General features: G+C 35.4%; 3 protein-coding genes across 4 annotated transcripts; all 3 read left to right on the top strand.

The window, feature by feature from the left end:
- The first annotated feature begins 958 nt into the window (after positions 1-958).
- On the top strand, positions 959-5670 carry LOC17894354 (disease resistance protein TAO1). The gene is made up of 4 exons (XM_023787069.1): positions 959-1621; positions 1732-2836; positions 2917-3204; positions 3377-5670. The coding sequence occupies exons 1-4, from the start codon at positions 1005-1007 to the stop codon at positions 5564-5566; spliced, it is 4200 nt and encodes a 1399-aa protein (XP_023642837.1). The 5' UTR covers positions 959-1004; the 3' UTR covers positions 5567-5670.
- A 4655-nt stretch (positions 5671-10325) lies between these two features.
- On the top strand, positions 10326-15248 carry LOC17893997 (disease resistance protein TAO1). Its single transcript, XM_023788532.1, has 6 exons — positions 10326-10534; positions 10634-11131; positions 11202-12312; positions 12432-12728; positions 12897-14373; positions 14566-15248. The coding sequence occupies exons 1-6, from the start codon at positions 10326-10328 to the stop codon at positions 15246-15248; spliced, it is 4275 nt and encodes a 1424-aa protein (XP_023644300.1).
- A 1366-nt stretch (positions 15249-16614) lies between these two features.
- Positions 16615-18556, top strand: LOC17895998 (agamous-like MADS-box protein AGL30). 2 transcript variants are annotated; one of them, XM_023788367.1, is made up of 10 exons: positions 16615-16799; positions 16881-16937; positions 17038-17056; positions 17151-17215; positions 17329-17344; positions 17421-17482; positions 17570-17666; positions 17744-17800; positions 17881-18351; positions 18453-18556. In XM_023788367.1, the coding sequence occupies exons 1-10, from the start codon at positions 16615-16617 to the stop codon at positions 18471-18473; spliced, it is 1050 nt and encodes a 349-aa protein (XP_023644135.1). In that variant the 3' UTR covers positions 18474-18556. The 2 variants fall into 2 exon arrangements, with proteins under 2 accessions (XP_023644135.1, XP_023644134.1); XM_023788366.1 differs by lacking the exon at positions 18453-18556 and having other exon boundaries at positions 17881-18432.
- Positions 18557-18875: the final 319 nt, after the last annotated feature.

The following is an 18875-nucleotide window of genomic DNA, read 5'->3' as shown; positions in this document are numbered from 1 at the left end:
GAAAAGCTCTTATAATAGAAGCCTTACAAGCAGAGCTCACTTAATTTAAAAATATACCACGTTTAACATTAATCATGCTTAACAACTCCTATCAACTCTTAACAACTTCACCTTACCTACACTCTAACCAGCACAACAGTCTTTTTTTTTTATTGGCTTAACCAAACTAATGACCCATGCTACTCTCTCTAATTAAATAGATCGTGCTTAATAATAATAAAAGGACGATGCTTATTATGTTGTCCCTGACTCTAAACTAACATAACGTAAATTGATTATCTAGATTGTGTGAAATAGTCACCGTGCCCTTTACTTTTTGTTGTATCAAAGATTTCAAAACTACAATATTCCTTTTTTTTTTTTTAGATTTATGGGCGAGCGCTTGTAAGGAATGAGAGAGAGAGCATGCAAGGAATTGAATTGAGTTTCGAGTATATAGAAGAATATTATATGAACCGTCTCAGACCGGTTCTCTAATCGGTAAACCGGTCTGATCCAACAAAAAAAAACCCCAACCTCCCTTCTGATCATTACCTGAAAAGCTCAAACCAATTGCTCTCTAAACTTGAGATTCTCATAAGTGTGATATCTAATTAGGTTTTTTTTCTTTCCACTCTTTGAATTGAACGGTTGATGATGATACATTCATACATTTTGGAGTGATTGAACGTGAAGCATCAAATATGCAAAGGGAATGGTCTGGATCTCTTAGAGTTTGTCTGGGAATATATTTAAGCCCATAACTGATAACTCATTCCTACAACTTGCTTTTTTATTTTATATTGCAGTCCTCTTTCGACCCTACAAAGGAAACATCCGTGAAGCTTTATTGCTATTGACTTACTGTAGTGTGTTGAGTGATATGAGTCAAGATAATGTATTCTATAATATTGTATGTATACACAAATCCCTCTCTGTTCATTCATCCTTTCTTTAGCTTTGCTGAGAAGTAAAAAAAAACTCTGTTGATCTTCAACCTCTTTCAATCTTATGCTAATCAGCTAATGGATTCTACTTTTTTCCTTTCCATTCTTGTTGCTGCTGCAATTGCCTTCTTCATCTTTCTTCGAAAGTTCAGAATCTATCAAGAAAACAAAGATAACGATGTCGGTTCTTCTTCTACATCTCCTCCATCTGCTTTGTCGTCTTCTACATCTCCTCCTACTGCTTTGTCTTATAACGGGACTCACCATGTCTTTCCGAGCTTCCGTGGGGAAGACGTTCGTAGAAACTTTCTCAGTCACATTCAAACGGAGTTAAGAAGAAAAGCAATCGTTCCTTTTATTGATAATGAGATTAGGAGAGGAGAATCCATCGGTCCTGAACTCATTAAGGCCATTAAAGGAGCTAAGATCGCGATTGTCTTACTCTCGAGGAATTACGCTTCTTCAAAGTGGTGCCTTGACGAATTGGTGGAGATTATGAAATGCAAGAAAGAGTTTGGTCTAACAGTGTTTGCAATTTTCTATGAAGTTGATCCATCCCATGTTAAGAAACTTACCGGAGAATTTGGCTCTGTCTTTAAGAAAACTTGTAAGGGTAGAACAAAGGAGGACATTTGGAGATGGAGACAAGCTTTTAAGGAAGTGGCTACAATTGCTGGTTACGATTCAAGAAACTGGTTAGTCCTTTTTATTTCCATTCCGTTCTTAATCTTTTAACATTGCAGAGGAAATGTATTATTTTCTTTTTGCGTCCATATATATGAATCTCTCTCTCTTTTTCTACTAGGGAAAATGAATCTGCTATGATTAAGGAAATTGTTAGTGAAATTTCCAAGAGATTAATTAGTTACACACCATCAAGTGACTTCGATGGTTTCATTGGGATGAGAGCTCATGTGGAAAAGATGAAACAGTTGCTTTGCCTAGGCTCAAGAGATGAAAGGAGGATGGTTGGGATTTCGGGTCCTTCTGGAATTGGTAAGAGTACCATTGCTAGAGTTCTACATAATCAAATCTCTGATGGTTTTCAACTTAGTGTTTTCATGAAATTCAATCCAAGTTGTACAAGACCAACTTGTTCTGACGATCATGATGTGAAGTTGCAATTAGAGCAGCAGTTTCTATCTCAATTAATTAAGCAAGAAGATATCAAGATTTATCATTTAGGAACTGCACAAAACTTTGTGACCAACAAGAGAGTGCTTATTGTTCTTGATGGGGTTGATCGATTAGTACAATTACTTGCCATGCCAAAGGCGGTAGGCCTCGGTCCTGGATCTCGTATTATCATCACAACACAAGATCAAAAACTTCTAAAAGCATTTAAGATCAAGCATATATACAACGTGGATTTTCCACTAGATGATGAGGCTCTTCAGATCTTCTGCATGCATGCTTTTGGTCAGGATTCCCCTGATGATGGTTTTGAGAAGCTTGCTAGGAAAGTTACAACAATTGCTGGTAATCTCCCTTTGGGACTTAGGGTCATGGGTTCTTATTTTCGGGGAATGGCCAAGGAAGAGTGGAAAGGGGAACTGCCAAGGTTAAGGGTTCGCCTTGACGGAGAAATCGGGAGCACTTTAAAGTTTAGTTACGATGCCTTGAACGAAGAAGACAAAGATTTATTTCTCCATATAGCATGTTTTTTCAATGATGATTACATTGATCATACCTTTGAGGATACTCTTCGACACAAATTCCCATACTTGCAGCAAGGGTGTCGAGTCTTAGTTCAGAGATCTCTCATATCCGAGGAGAAACTTATACCAATGCATAATCTACTAGTTCAACTGGGTAGAGAAATTGTTCGTAACCAATCCATTAGTGAGCCTGGGAAACGTCAATTCTTAGTTGATGCTAGGGAAATTTGTGAAGTACTCACTGATCATACTGTAAGTTTTGTCACTTCAGTTCCTTTACTACATTTGATAGTTGATTATCTCTACATTTATAGTTGTGTGTCTTTTTTCAGGGTAGTAAAAGTGTTATAGGCATAAATTTGAACTTTTCTTCGATGGTTGACGACGAATTAATACTAAGTGAGAGAGCTTTTGAAGAAATGTCTAATCTTCAATTTTTGAGATTATGTCACAAAAGATTGTATTTACCAGAAGGTCTAAACTATTTATCTCCAAAACTTAGAATTCTACATTGGGATTATTCTCCGATGAAATGCTTTCCTTCTAAGTTTAGTCCCAAGTTTCTTGTCAAGATAATATTGAAATATAGCAAGCTCGAGAAATTGTGGGAAGGAATTCAAGTAAGTGTTTACCATTCTTTTATCAGTTTTTTTTTTTTTTGTGTATTTTCATGCGATTATTTTTGTACAAAATCGTTATCATAAAAATCTGGTAAAAAGGTTATATGAGCCTTTAAATACCTTCCCTACTAAATGTGTTCGTGTATGTTGTTTTTTCTTTTTGTCACTACAGCCGCTTATGAATCTCAAAGTGATGAATTTAGGTTCTTCAACAAAATTGAAGGAGCTTCCTTGTCTTTCAACGGCCACTAATCTCCTAGAAATGCAGCTTTGGGAATGCTCAAGTTTGATAAAGCTTCCAAACTCTATTGGGAATGCCACTAATATCCAGACATTAAATCTAAGAGATTGCTCAAGCCTAGTGGAACTTCCTTCATCTATTGGGAATGCCATTAATCTCCAGACTTTGCAACTCACTGCATGTTCAAGCCTAGTGAAGCTTCCCTTATCTGTTGGGAACTTCATTAATCTCAAGTATTTGTATCTCAATGCATGCTCAAGCCTAGTGGAGCTTCCCTCATCGATTGGAAATGTCATTAATCTCCAAACATTGGTTCTCACTGGATGCTCAAGCCTAGTGAAACTCCACTCATCTATTGGAAATCTCATTAATCTCTTGGAACTGGATCTCCGCAGATGCTCAAGCCTAGTGGAACTTCCCTCGTCTATTGGGAGTGTCATTAATCTCAAGAAATTAGAGCTCAGTGGATGCTTAAGCCTAGTAAAGCTTCCCTCATCTATTGGAAACGTCATCAATCTCCATGATTTGTATCTAAATGAATGCTCAAGCCTAGTGGAGCTTCCCTCATCTATTGGAAATGTCATTAGTCTCTCGACATTGAATCTTGATGGATGCTCTAGTCTAGTGGACCTTCCCTCATCTATTGGAGATATCACTAGTCTCAAGGTGTTGCATCTCAATAGATGCTCAAGCTTAGCAGAGCTTCCCTCATCTATTGGGAATATCATTAATCTCAAGCAACTAGATCTTCGTGAATGCTCAAACTTAGTGAAGCTTCCTTCATCTATTGGAAATCTCATTAATCTCTCGACATTGAATCTTGATGGATGCTCAAGTCTAGTGGACCTTCCCTCATCTATTGGGAATCTCATTGATCTATGGATATTGGATCTCCATAAATGCTCAAGTTTAGTGGAGCTTCCCTCATCTATTGGGGATATCATTAGTCTCAAGAAATTGAATCTCAGTGGATGCTTGAGCCTAGTAAAGCTTCCCTCATCTATTGGAAATCTTATTAATCTCCAGAAACTGAATCTTCGTGAATGTTCAAGTCTAGTGGAGCTTCCCTCATCTATTGGAGATATCATTAATCTCGAGAAATTGGATTTCCGTGGATGCTCAAGTCTAGTGGAACTTCCCTCTTCAATTAGAAACCTCTGTATGTTGGTGACGTTAAGATTGCAAGGATGCTCAAAGATAGAGGCTCTTCCTGATAACAATGTCACATGGGATTCTCTAGAAAAACTTGATGTCACTGGTTGTTCCCAGTTAATAAGTTTCCCGGTGGTTTCTAAAAACATTAGACAGCTTATGCTCTGTGGGACTTTGATAAAAGAAGTACCTTTGTTGATCAAGTCATGGTCTCGACTTCATGACTTGCGTCTAACATATTGGAAAGACCTTGAAGAATTCCCACATGTTCTTGACATCATCACAGAACTGAAGTTGGACGATTCAGAAATAGAACAAGTGCCTACATGGGTGAATGGAATCTCTCAATTACGTCGACTTGTACTCAGTAGATGCAGTAAACTGGTATCACTCCCGCAACTTCCAGGTACCTTATCAAACTTAGATGCGGTAAACTGTGAGTCCTTGGAGAGACTTGGTTGCTCCTTTTCCAATCCCGAAATTTGTCTCAAATTTATTGAGTGCTGGAAACTGAATGAAAAAGGGAGAGACATCATCATCCAGACATCAACAAGTGAATACGCAGTTTTGCCTGGTAGAGAAGTGCCTGCTTTCTTCAGTTACCGTTCTACTACTGGAGGTTCTGTGGTAGTGAAGTTGAATAAGAGGTGTCTTTCTACATCTTTGAGATTTAAGGCTTGCATCTTGCTGGTTAGAAAGGGGAACAAAGCTGATTATGAGGAATGTGAGTCAGTAAATCTTAACATCGTAACAAAACAGAGTGGTGGTGACGGATATATATCAAGATTCCTATCACTACGTCCAGTTTTAACGAACCATCTATACACATTTGAAGGTGAAGTGAACGATGTGGAATCCATAGAGCTATTCTTTAAGTTTGAAGTCGACAATGATAGATGGAAGATAGGTGAATGCGGGATACGCCCACTCTTGGAGGAGGACACTCATTATGTCGAAGTATCTATATAATGACGTGATTTTATTGTCTATTTCCGTAGGCTGTATATACTATGTTTGTAACGCAGTTTCCTTCTTCATCTTTTTAATGTTTCAAATTTTGTAACAGTTGGTGTTCAAATCGGAATCATTAAACATATCTCTACTGTGAGATATCAACCAAAGTTCGGATTCTTGGTTGACTAATACGGGCTTAATCCACCAATAACCTAGAAATTTCTGATAACGCTTTCTAAAAGTATTAACCAAATTTTTTAAAAAAATCTTTAGCTAGATTTCTGAAATCATCAAAACATACTAATATGCAAAAGAAACAAGGGTTTGCCTAAACTAATCAACAAGGTGTAGACCGCGCAATTTTGCAGTCGAAAGATGATTGCTTCGCCGTTACGTAGCCTAATCTGATCAAAAGAGCCAAAATCATAAATAAAAAGTTGAAACCTGAGGAGATTGACACGTACGTATTGATCTGGTAGCTACTGGTAGCAGGTAGCTGATTTACAATTTGGTGGTTAGCCTAAAAGAGTGGTCCAGAAAAAGAAAGATTTATCACTTGATAAGATCAGCTTGATACAATCTATATGTTAAATTGTATCAAGCTGATATTATCAAGTGATAAATCTTTCTTTTTTTTGAACTTTTCTATCAAGTGATAATTATCAACTTTCCTATCATTATTAATTGTTGAACTTCTTCTCATGAGTCTTCTTTCTCTCATATTCTCTGTTTTTCTCCTCTGTTTAAACAATAACCACCGAAAACGTTTTTTTGACTTGAAGAATACAGAATGATTTTTTAAGGTTTTACATTGATGATAGAATAGAAGTCTTACATGCAAAGTTAAACCGCTCAGGTTAGACTTTAACAACTCTTATTACTCTAAACTAGTGTATGTAGTAGTTTGTGGAATTCCAAAGGTTTTGTGAAAGAGAGAAGGCATATGAACAATGAGCATGATTTTGACACATGTCTTAGATTAACTTTTTAACTATGATTCCGATCCTTAAGTGCATTTTTTTTTAGTTTGGAATTTTATTTTTTTTGAGCAACAAGATGTAATATAAAGAAGGCTCTTTTTTCTGTATCTTCTCCCTCCCTTGGTGAGGTGTAAACGTTTGCTTTTAGTTTGGATTCTATTTTAGGTTCAACTGCAAAAAATAGACAACATGGTGGATTTGGACTTTAAAACAGGAAAACAAGTGATGGTATCACAAAGAAGACAATTAAATAGAAGGGAGTTATGATGTTGGATCATATATAATTCATAAAGAAGACTCACTGTTCTTAGAGTCACCTAAAACATGACATAAAAAGCTAATCAAATAGTAACGATCAAATATGAGAAGTGAATTGAATGATAAATGACCCGTCTCTTATCATAGCCCCCATTGCTCTACTTTGGAAAGTTTATTTTATAACAATTTTCTCCCCAAACCATCATCAAAATATTCACAACGAACAATAAATGTATAACCGTACCTTCAATCAAACTCTATGGATTAGATGTTGGGGACTCATTCATTATATTCAGTATAGAATTATGAAAATATATGAGTTGCACGTGAAGGGATCTAAAGATTCTCGTTTTCAAAGTTTTCACATAGATTATGATTCATTTATTTGCTATACATTTGTTTCAACTTAATCTAGAGAGGTAATAACTTTTATGGACAACATTCATAGCAAGTTGAAACAAATGTATAGCACATAAATATGTTGGAATAAGCAAGCCGATCATCCCTACCAAAAATTGAAGAGGCATAAACTAGAAAGAATCATGATTGTAAAGGGTTGTCGTAGCTACCATTGACTCTCTAATAAATCTACAGAGTATATACGGATGAATTATTCTAAATTAGAAATGACATATTGACAAGAGAATTATTAAATGATTTTGTGTTGTTCATTATGTGACCTAAAGGTCTGTATTTATACAAGATACATGATCAAAGATAAGGCAATATCTAAACATAAAGGAAAAAAAAAAACGTATAATTTCCTATTTAGTTGTGTAGCAAGTTAATCCTCAATACATATGATGTTACTACTTCTAACTACTTGATGATACTTAATAAATATAATATTATATTTAATAAATCATGACATTGTTCAAATTAATAATCTAGATATTGAATCGTTGTCTACCAATAAAAAGTTGGTTCAATGAGTTTGAAGTGCAAGTACGAGATATTCAAGATTCAAGAAATTAAATTCTTTTATTATTTTTATTTTTTCACAAGCTATTATTAGCTCACATTGAATGATTGTTAATTTCATTTACTATACGTATATTGACGTAATTATGCTTTTTTGCTTGACGTAATTAGTAACACTAGGTTCGGATCCGCGCTATAACGCGGGGGAAAGAATTACGTATATATAATTTTTAACGGATTATAATATGTTACATTTTAATTTAATTGCAATGCGGTCGATTACGGTAAATCATATATTTGTATAATAAGTTTAAATAAAATAATAAAAGAAATAATCATATATTGAGTTTTGATAGAGTAAAAAACACGATGGAAATTTAAGAGCACGAAATAATATTTATCTATAAATCATTCAATTTGACCATTTTTGTAATAGAATTAAGAATATACTTAAAAATACATACTTACAATATATTTTTTGAAGGACCAACCCGTAACAGAATTCATTTCGTAAAAAACATTATTCATGACTCGTTTTACCATTATAATTGTGATTTTAACAAACAACCTGTGGACTATCTAAAATTTGCATAGTTTGATATATTATATATTTTATCAAAAAAAAATATGTCTCCAAAATTACATCTATGCCTCCAAAAAAATATTTTTAATATTTTAAATTCTAGTTTTTTATATATATATTTGAACCTTTTAATTATAATATTTTGAAACCTTTTAAAATTTTAAATATGCTCATATAACAATGGTTTTAATATTGGTCATACTAATAATGTTTTGAAATCATTTCCAAAATATTTAACCAAGTGTATTGAATATTTATTATATTTATTATAGGTGGTGGCTGCTTTGTAGCGCGGGTCCGAACATACTCATTGCAGTGTTCATATTCCTGATCAATCGGAATGTCTTTGGGTAATGATCTATAACTTGTCTCAATTTTAATTAATCCGTTTACCTAATTTGAGTACCATTCATAATTAACTATGGTGTTATGGTGGTTGTTTGTTGAATCAATAGATTATATGCTTTCAGCTTTTTGTTTTTTTTTGACTAATTGAAAAATTGGATTAAGGTTTCATACGTTAACCGATACCTTAAGCAGAATAATATATGTGAAGATAATAATAATAACAGTTAGCATGACCATTACATCGACTGTTAGATATTGTACTGTTGTGCAATCAATTGTTGTGTAAATCTATTTTTTTATTATGTTTTCTATTTACCTTCAAGATACATGTTCGCCCTTCTAACAACCGTATAAACTATTGACGACGTTGGATTTTCAAGTTCATCAAAAAGGTTAGTCTCTGGACATTATGAAATCGTTCAAATGAAAAAGGTGTATTGTTAGACAATACTTTTGATGATAATTATTAGAAACATGAAATTTCGCTTGCAAACATGGAAATAAGAAATAACAATATAGATAATGAGTTTGATGTGTAACTTAAAAAAATGAAAATATCTAAATCTTCCAATGAGAAAACGGAAAAGCAGTTTTAAACTCATACTGTAAATCTGTTATGGTAGTATTAGTAGCCATTTTTCAATCGTAAAAAGAGTAGACAAAGAAGATGGTCGAATGTGTGGCAATTAAACAATGTCGACTAAGAATCTTTATATAGGCAAACAATTAGAAGCGTCATTAGGGTATAATATTAGGGCATATTCTTTCAATAAATATAGTTAGTAAGTGTGTAATATTTTCTTAACAAATATTCGATATGTTAAAGTATAATTAAGGGTTGAGAAAACTTTATTTTCTTTTTGAAAATATATTCTCCGAGATTGCAATCTTACCCATTTAATTGTGATATCGTTATAAATAAAAATTCCTAATATGCAGGAACAATACATTAATGCTGAGGTTTTCGAATATTGTTTATTTTTTAAAGAAAACGATTATTTTACCAATGGGTAAGATCCGAAACTTTGTAAAACCCGATTTGTTGAGATCCAATTGCAAGATTTCGGGTAATATTTTTTAATGACCCGACCCGGAAATACAAATTGTACTCCTCTTTTACTAATATAGAGATAAGCAAGTCTCACACTTGTTGCTTGGTTAAAATTTGATACAGATAAGAAAGCTCGATGGCCTTAATTATGCTTTTTCTCTTTCTATAAATACATAGACGAGGTCTGCTCCGACAACCACCAAAGGGATCCTTAACTGAAAACCTCAAGCCAAACCAAGGTACCAAACTCCAAAACCCGTTTTGCTATCCGTGCGACAATCTCATTTTGGACCAATTAGTTTTTTTTTTTTTCTTTTTGAAGTTTTGGTTTGATGATACATTTTGAGAAAGAAAAAAAGGACCCTTAAAATTCTTAGCTGTATTAGATAGTCCATAAAATATTTAATCCCATTGAGCCCATAACTCATTAGCCTGATATTTTCGTTTTCATTCCTCGTCGACCACACAAACGTAAGAAAATATCCGTGAAGCTTGCTATTGACTTGTGTAGTCAATGAGTCAAGATAATGTGTTCAATAATGTATGTACACAAATCCATCTCTGTTCATTCATCCTTTGCATAGCTTTGCTAAGAAGTAAACAATCTTTGTTGATATTGATCCTTTCGATCTTATGGTAATGGATTCTTCCTTTTTCCTTGCAACGGTTACTGCTACTGCAATAGGCTTCTTCACGCTTTTTAGAAAGTTTAAAATCCATCAAGAAAAAAAAGATGCGGGTTCTTCTTCTACATCTCCCCCATCTGCTTCATCGTCTTCTACATCTCCTCTACCTGTTTTGTCCTCTTCAACATCACCTCCATCTGCTTTGTCTTCTTCAACATCTCCTACATCTCATCCGTCTGCGTTGTCTTCTTCAATATCTCCTTCATCTGCTTTGTCATCTTCAACATCTCCTAAATCTCCATTTTCTAATTCAACATCTCATCCATCTGCGTTGTCTTCTTCAACATCTCCTTCATCTTCTTTGTCTTGCAACTGGACTCACCATGTCTTTGCGAGCTTCCGTGGGGAAGACATTCGCAGAAACTTTCTCAGTCACATTCAAAAGGAGTTTAAAAGAAAAGGAATCACTCATTTCATCGATAATGGGATCAGGAGAGGAGAATCCATTGGTCCCGAACTCATTAAGGCCATTAGAGGATCTAAGATCGCGGTTGTCTTGCTTTCAAGAAATTATGCTTCTTCAAAGTGGTGTCTTGACGAATTAGTGGAGATTATGGAGTGCAAGCAAAAGTATGGTCTAACAGTGTTTGTCATTTTCTATGAAGTTGATCCATCCCATGTTAAGAAGCTGACCGGAGAATTTGGAGATGTCTTTGAGAAAACTTGTAAGGGTAGAACAAAGGAGGACATTAGGAGATGGAGAGAAGCTTTTAAGGAAGTGGCTACAATTGCTGGTTACGATTCAAGAAAATGGTTCGTCTACTTTGCTCTAAATTTTTCAACAGATCAAAACTAAATGTATTAATTACTCTATTTTCTGTAGGGAAACTGAAGCTGCCATGATTGAAGAAATAGTCATTGAAATTTTCAAAAGATTGTTTAGTTACACACCATCAAGTGATCTCAATGGTTTAATTGGGATGGGGGCTCATATGGAAAATATGAAGCAATTGCTTTGCCTGGGTTCAACAGATGAAAAGAGGGTGGTTGGGATTTCAGGTCCTTCTGGTATTGGTAAGAGCACCATTGCTAGAGTTCTATATAATCAAATCTCTAATCATTTTGAACTGAATGTTTTCATGAAATTCGAACCAAGTTATCCAAGCCCAATTTCTTCGGATGATCACGATGTTAAGTTGCAATTAGAGCAGCAGTTTCTCTCTCAATTAACTAACCAAAAGGATATCAAGATTCATCATTTAGGAACTGCAGAAAACTTTGTGATGGGCAAGAAAGTGCTTATTGTTCTTGATGGGGTGGATCAATTAGTACAATTACTTGCCATGCCAAAAGCGGTATGCCTCGGTCCTGGATCTTGTATTATCATCACAACACAAAACCAAAAACTTTTGGAGGCATTTAAGATCAACTCTATCTATAACGTGAATCTTCCACCACATGTTGAGGCTCTTCAAATATTCTGCATGAATGCTTTTGATCAAGATTCCCCTTATGATGGTTTCGAGAGGCTTGCTTGGGAAGTGACAGGACTTGCTGGTAGGCTCCCTTTAGGACTTAGGGTTATGGGTTCTCATTTTCGAGGAATGTCCAAGAAAGAGTGGAAAGCAGAACTACCAAGGTTAAGGGTTCGCCTTGATGGAAAAATTCATAGTACTTTAAAGTTTAGTTACGATGCCTTAAACGAAGAAGACAAAGATTTATTTCTCCATATAGCCTGCTTTTTCAACGAAACCAAAGAAGGCATTGATCATACTTTTGAAGATACTCTTCGACACAATTTCTCGAACGTGCATCAAGGGCTTCAAGTATTAATTCAGAGATCTCTTATATCCAAGAAGACACATCAACCGATGCAAACTCTACTTGTTCAACTGGGTAGAGAAATTGTTCGTAACAAATCCATTTATAAGCCTGGGAAACGTCGGTTTTTGGTTGATGCTGATGAGATTTGTGAAGTATTCACTGATCATACGGTAAGTTTTCTCATTTACCCTTCAGTTCCTTTAGTACCTATGCAAATTTAATACATTTTACAGTATAACTAAGTCACTTACCATCTCTACTTTTATATGTGTGTGTGTGTCTTTTTTAGGGTAGTAAAAGTGTTATAGGCATAAATTTGAACTTTTCTGTGGAGGTGGCCGACAAATTAATACTAAGTGAGAGAGCTTTCGAAGAAATGCCTAATCTTGAACTTTTTAGATTCGGTACTGGCGTTGACGGAATATTACACTTACCACAAGGTCTTAACTATCTACCTCCAAAACTCAGAATTCTAGATTGGGACTATTCGCCAATGACATGTTTTCCTTCTAAATTTAATCCGAAGTTTCTTGTCAAGATAATATTGAGAAACAGCAAGCTCGGGAAACTATGGGAAGGAATTCAAGTAAGCAATACCATTTTTAATGAGTTTTATTTTACTTTTTTTTTCTATGCAATTACTTTTGTACAAAATTGTTAGTTTCAAAAATAAGGATAGAAGAGTGATCTTAGCTTCTAAATCCTTTCACTATTAAACTCCTTCTCGTATGTTGTCTTTTTTTGGTCATTACAGCCGCTCATCAATCTCAAAGTGCTGAGTTTAGGATGTTCAAGAAATTTGAAGAAGCTTCCTAATCTCTCAAGGGCCACTAATCTCCTAACACTGAATCTTGCTAGTTGCTCAAGTTTGATAGAACTTCCTTCCTCGATTGGAAATGCTACTAATATCCAGGGCTTAGGTTTATCAGGTTGCTCAAGTTTGATAGAACTTCCTTCCTCTATTGGAAATGCTACTAATATCCAGAGCTTAGATTTATCAGGTTGCTCAAGCCTAGTGAAACTTCCCTCATCTATTGGTAATATCACAAACCTCCAGAAATTAAATCTCTGCGGATGCTCAAGTCTAGTTGAGCTTCCCTCATCTATTGGAAATCTTATCAATCTCCTAGAATTAGATATTTCTATATGCTCAAGCTTACTGGAGTTTCCCTCATCTTTTGGAAATATCGTTAATCTCTCGAAATTGGATATTAGTGAATGCTCAAGCTTACTAAAGCTTCCCTCCTCTATTGGAAATATCATCAATCTCCATGATTTGGAGATCTATGAATGCTCAAGCCTAGTGGAGCTTTCCTCTTCTATTGGAAATATCACTAATCTTCAGGGATTGAGTTTACGTGGTTGCTCAAGCCTAGTGCAGCTTCCCTCCTCTATTGGAAATCTTGTTAATCTCCAATATTTGAATCTCAAAGAATGCTCAAGCCTAGTGGAATTGCCCTCCTCTATTGGAAATATCGTTAATCTCCAATACTTAGATCTCAATGGTTGCTCTAGCCTAGTGGAGCTTCCTTCGTCTATTGGAAATATCGTTAATTTTTATATAAATCTCACTGGATGCTCAAGCTTAGTGGAGATTCCCGCATTTATTAGTACTATCATGAAAAACCAGAAATTGTATCTTTGTGGATGCTCAAGTATAGTGGAGCTTCCCTCCTCTATTGGAAATATGGTCAATCTCCAGACATTGGATCTTGGTGAATGCTTTAGCATAGTACAGCTTCCTTCATCTATTGGAAATATCATTAATCTTCGGAAATTGAATCTCCGTAAATGCTCAAGCCTACTAGAGCTTCCCTCCTCTATTGGAAATATTGTTAATCTCCGGAAATTGATTCTAAGTGAATGCTCAAGCCTAGTAGAGCTTCCCTCGTCTATTGGAGATATTGTTAATCTTGAGAAACTGGATCTCCGTGGATGCTCAAGCCTAGTGGATCTTCCCTCATCTATTGGTAATATCGTTAATCTCCAGAATTTGTATCTCAGTGGAAGTTCAAGCTTAGTGGAGCTTCCCTCCTCTATTGGAAATATCACCAGTCTCCAAGAATTGGAACTCAGTGATTGCTTAGTAGAGATACCATGTTTTATTGGAAACCTCCGTATGTTGAAGAAGTTGAGTTTACGAGGATGCTCAAAGGTAGAGGTTCTTCCAATCAACATCATCTTGGATTCTCTAGAAGAACTTGATGTTACGGGTTGCTCGCAATTTACATGTTTTCCCGAGATTTCTACAAACATCGAACGACTTATGCTCTGTGGAACTATGATAAAAGAAGTTCCCTTGTCGATCACGTCATGGTCTAGACTTCATGACTTGCATCTAACATTCTGGAAAGAACTTGAAGAATTCCCACATGCTCTTGAGATCATCACGGAGCTGGAGTTAAAGGATGCAGATATAGAAGATGTTCCTGCATGGATCAATGGAATGTCTCATTTACGTCGACTTGTACTAAAAAAATGCATGAAGCTCGTATCACTCCCGCAGCTTCCATGTTCTCTATCAATTTTAGATGCGGAAAACTGTGAGTCTTTGGAGACACTTACTTGCTCCTTTCCCAATCCCGAAGTTTGTCTAAGATTTATTGACTGCTGGAAACTGAAGGAAAATGGGAGAGATATTATTATCCAGACATCGACAAGTCAATTCGCAATCTTTCCATGTAGAGAAATGCCTGCGTTCTTCACTTACCGAGCTACTACTGGAAGTTCTCTGGTCGTGAAGTTTAATCCAAGGCGTATTCCTATACATTTGAGATTTAAGGCTTGCCTCTTACTGATTAATAAGGGTGATAAATCTGATTACAAGGAAGTGTTGCCGATAAGGGTTAATATCGTAGACATACAAAGAGGCTCCGGGTATCACTTAGTTGGCCAACATCTAAGTCCACTTTTAACGGAGCATCTGTACACATTCGAAGTTGAAGTAAGAAATGTGGATCACCAATTCAGATATGACTTTAGAAGTGTGGAATGCATGGAGATTTTATTTAAGTTTGAAGTCGACAATGACAGATGGAAGATACGTGAATGCGGGATACGCCCACTCTTGGAAGAGGACACTTATGTTGAACGTTCTATAGAATGACGTGATTTTACTATCTATTTTCATATACAGTATATATTTTTGTAGACAGTTTTCTACTTCTTACTTTTTCTTTTTTTTTCTTTCACTGTTTCAAATTTATAACACATACAACAGGACAACATATAGATTTATTAGTTAACTTTCGTATCATTACTAGGTTTTGAACTTCTTCTCATGATAGTTGCAGGTTTGCTTTCTTTCTCTTATTTTCTGTGTTTCTCTCCTCTCTGTAAACAATAAACACAGAAAATGTTTTTGACTAAAACAGATGAAGAAATAGTAAGTCTTTACCTTGATTTGGTTAAGACCAAAATTTGTTTATACAAAAAATAAAGAAATACTTTTATAAACTATGAACCAATTTGTGTTCTTTTGAAAGAATTTGTTTTCTTTGTAAACCTTCTCCTTTGATATTATTGGAAGAAGAGTAAAAGAAAAAGAAAAAACCGAATCTGATATCTAGTAATACTTTTATAAACTATGAACCAATTTGTGTTCTTTTGAAAAAAAAAAATCCCTTACCAAATATCTGAAATCACCAAAACATATTAATAAGCATGTATATACAAAAAAACATAGATGGTTCAAGAAAAAACACATGTGAAAAAATGTAACAAAGAAACAAGGATTTGTCTAAAACTAATCAACACGTGTAGACTGTTCGATTCTACGACCGCAAGATGGCTTGCTTCACCGTTACGGCACAGCCTCATCTCTGAGCTAAGTGCCACATTCCTAAGATTTAAAACCCTATGAGATTGACACGTAACAGTCGGTTAGTAGCTACTGGTAACTGATTACTTTGGTGGTTAGCACAAATGAGTGGTCCAATAATAAAAAGCGGGTAAGTCGTTGTTTCTGTTCTGTGAAGTAATTAAGAGAAGAAGAATAACGATACGATCCTTTAAGTTTCCCTAGTCTCTAGCTTACCTTCAAACCCTAATTTCCGATTTTATTGGTCTCCCAATCAATACCTATTTCATCTCTCTCTCTCCTTCACGATTAATCTTTCTTCACCTCTAAGCTCTGTTTTTGCCCTATTCTCTCTCTGTTTCTTTCTTCCTCGTAAAGGAAAGTTTTGTATTCCTTTTTAGGTTTCAGCATCCGAGTTCAAGGAAAGTTTCGTTTTATATCTCAAATTAGGTGAGTTCATATCTTCTCACTATTTCAGGCTATTCTTCTGATTTCCAATTTCATTATGTTGTCTTTTAGGTTTTTCTAAAATTGGTATACATCCAATTCATTGATGAAAGTAAGAATCTTTTGAAGATGGTATTTGATGTTAGTTTGCTATCAACATGGTTGTTCTTTAATTTGCATCGTGAATCAGTGGTAAGATAGATTGATTGGTCTAAAGTTATGCAGGATGGGTAGAGTGAAGCTAAAGATAAAGAAACTACAGAGCATGAATGCACGTCAATCTACGTATGCAAAAAGGAAACATGGGATTATGAAAAAAGCTAAAGAGTTATCGATCTTATGCGACATAGATGTTGTGCTTCTCATGTTCTCTCCCACGGGAAAGGCTTCACTTTGCATAGGCAAACACAGGTACGATCACACTTTTCTTAGTACCATAAGTCTGTTTCACCTCGTTCTTGGTTTGATGTTCTGTTTTCGTGTTTTGTTTAGCATTGGAGAAGTTATTGCTAAGTTTGCTCAGGTCATTCCTCAAGAAAGGACAAAGAGGTTAACTTCCCTTCACACCTCACATTTCTAGATTCTAGAATTTTTATGCGTTGAAGTTACACTTTAACTTACCTCTTTGATTTTGTCTACATTTGAACAGGAAGTTGGACAGTCTTGAAGTAAATAGTGGTTCTTGGCTCTGTTTTAGTCTCTTTTCTTCTCATGTCTTAAACTATCATTAATACTTTTTTTTTTCTTACATAAATATCTCAGGCATTGAGGAAAATGTTCGTGAAAATTGACCACGTTGTAGATATATCGGGGTTTCTAGATAGAAGGTGTGTATATAATCAAGAATATGAGATTATTTGTGAACTCTTTCCCTGCCTGTTCTTGTTTTAGTGTTGTTGTGTATTATTACTAATATGACTCGTTTTTGTTATCTTTACAGTACACCAGCAGTTGAGGTATGTAACACTACTAGTATGATGTTAATTAATAATTATGATGCTGAGGTATCTCCTAATTCGCGGTTACTATCAGGTGCTAAGCGAAAAATTCAGGTTTCTGCAAACACAGTTATCAGATATACGCACACGACTAAGGTGCCAAGATCTTCTATATACTGTCAGCTAAATGTTCCTTTTGGTTTTTCTATTCTAATTTGTGAGTTACATGGTTTTTCGAGATAGCTGCTGGAACGATCTAGAGAATATCGACAATTTAGATGATTTGCAGCAACTAGAGCATTCACTTAGACTATCTCTGGCTCAAATCAGTGCTCGTAAGGTATAATCTATCTCCTGAATAATGATGAGTTAAAAGTCTCCTTTTACAAAACTTATGCATCTTATTACGACTTATAGGCGAGCATGCCTCAACTTCAGCGGCGACAACTTATGTCCTCGGAATGCAAAAACGAGGTAAAGAATCATGATTTTGGACATTAAAGATGATGTTTGGTGATGTTTATAAAATAAGCCAGAGCAATGTTTGTATGAAGTTGCAGACTGAAATAGATATAGATTTTGGAATGGAGATGGAGCAACAGCTTGAGAATTTCTCATGGGTTCGTACGGATGGAAACATGAATGTTCCTTTAAAAGAAGAAGACCCTAATCTGAAGCTTCATCAGATGTACAGGGACGTAACGTGTTCTGCAAGTTCATCTCTTGGAAATTACACAGGAATCTTTAGTAAAAGCTCAGATTATATCTCAGCTCCAAAACTAGAACCCAGCAGCATTCCCGGGATATCGGCTGATCCAAACGTAGAATTCAGCAATCTCAGTTTCCTAAATGACCAAAAGCTTCAGCAACTAGCTGAGTGGAATCTATTAGGAAGTCCTGCGGATTACTACGTTAGCCAAATCTTGGAAGCTTCTTATAAGCCTCAGCTCGGAGGAAACAATAACTGGGCTTCTTCTGATACATTACCTTATGTTGCTGTCTTTGATGATCCTCTATATTTTCGGGTAAATAACGGTTTGCTCATCATTCATTTGCTTCAAAGCCTCTGTTTTTTTTGCAGGTCTTGTTTTGCAGACTGTTTCTGAACAAATTGAATTTGTTGCAGCAGCCAAAGTTAGAGAAGTAGTTCCTGGAAAGAAAAAAAAACTCAAAGAGGAATTGATCCGAAAACGCGCCTTGTCTTGTACTGAGCAGTCACAATACACAAATGCGGAGGAAGCTAAGATTGATAAGTTACAGGGACACATACTATATAGAATACATATGATACCATTTTAAGTTACTTGTAACTCACGACATCTCCAAAAAAGAGCGTAAGCAGAGTTTTGTGTTTCTTCTGTTTTTCATGCCCGGCCTTGAGATTTGGTGCTATATATGAGAAATAAACTTAAAGCATCATGAAGAGATATATATAAAGATCATTAACTCTGTAATTAACTCTGTAACATATCACAAGTTCAAGTACTCTTTCTCCACTACTCTGTAATTAAACGATTGTGTATGCTCGAGTCTAAAATCATGATTGCAG

This window comes from Capsella rubella, unplaced genomic scaffold (genome assembly GCF_000375325.1).
Source record: "Capsella rubella cultivar Monte Gargano unplaced genomic scaffold, Caprub1_0 scaffold_2, whole genome shotgun sequence".
NCBI classification, from domain to species: Eukaryota; Viridiplantae; Streptophyta; class Magnoliopsida; order Brassicales; family Brassicaceae; genus Capsella; species Capsella rubella.
Note: the sequence above shows the minus strand (reverse complement) of the source record. Positions and strands in the feature narration are given on the sequence as shown.

Bases quoted from the DNA above. Each gene is read 5' to 3' on its own strand.
- LOC17894354 (XM_023787069.1), top strand. From the start codon at position 1,005: ATGGATTCTACTTTTTTCCTTTCCATTCTTGTTGCTGCTGCAATTGCC. The intron at 2,837-2,916 runs GTAAGTTTTGTC...GTCTTTTTTCAG, and splicing joins AAGTACTCACTGATCATACT to GGTAGTAAAAGTGTTATAGG. The intron at 3,205-3,376 runs GTAAGTGTTTAC...TTGTCACTACAG, and splicing joins AATTGTGGGAAGGAATTCAA to CCGCTTATGAATCTCAAAGT.
- LOC17893997 (XM_023788532.1), top strand. From the start codon at position 10,326: ATGGTAATGGATTCTTCCTTTTTCCTTGCAACGGTTACTGCTACTGCA. The intron at 10,535-10,633 runs ATCTCCTACATC...TTCTAATTCAAC, and splicing joins TCTGCTTTGTCTTCTTCAAC to ATCTCATCCATCTGCGTTGT. The intron at 12,313-12,431 runs GTAAGTTTTCTC...TGTCTTTTTTAG, and splicing joins AAGTATTCACTGATCATACG to GGTAGTAAAAGTGTTATAGG.
- LOC17895998 (XM_023788366.1), top strand. From the start codon at position 16,615: ATGGGTAGAGTGAAGCTAAAGATAAAGAAACTACAGAGCATGAATGCA. The intron at 17,483-17,569 runs GTGCCAAGATCT...TTTTCGAGATAG, and splicing joins GATATACGCACACGACTAAG to CTGCTGGAACGATCTAGAGA. The intron at 17,801-17,880 runs GTAAAGAATCAT...GTTTGTATGAAG, and splicing joins CCTCGGAATGCAAAAACGAG to TTGCAGACTGAAATAGATAT.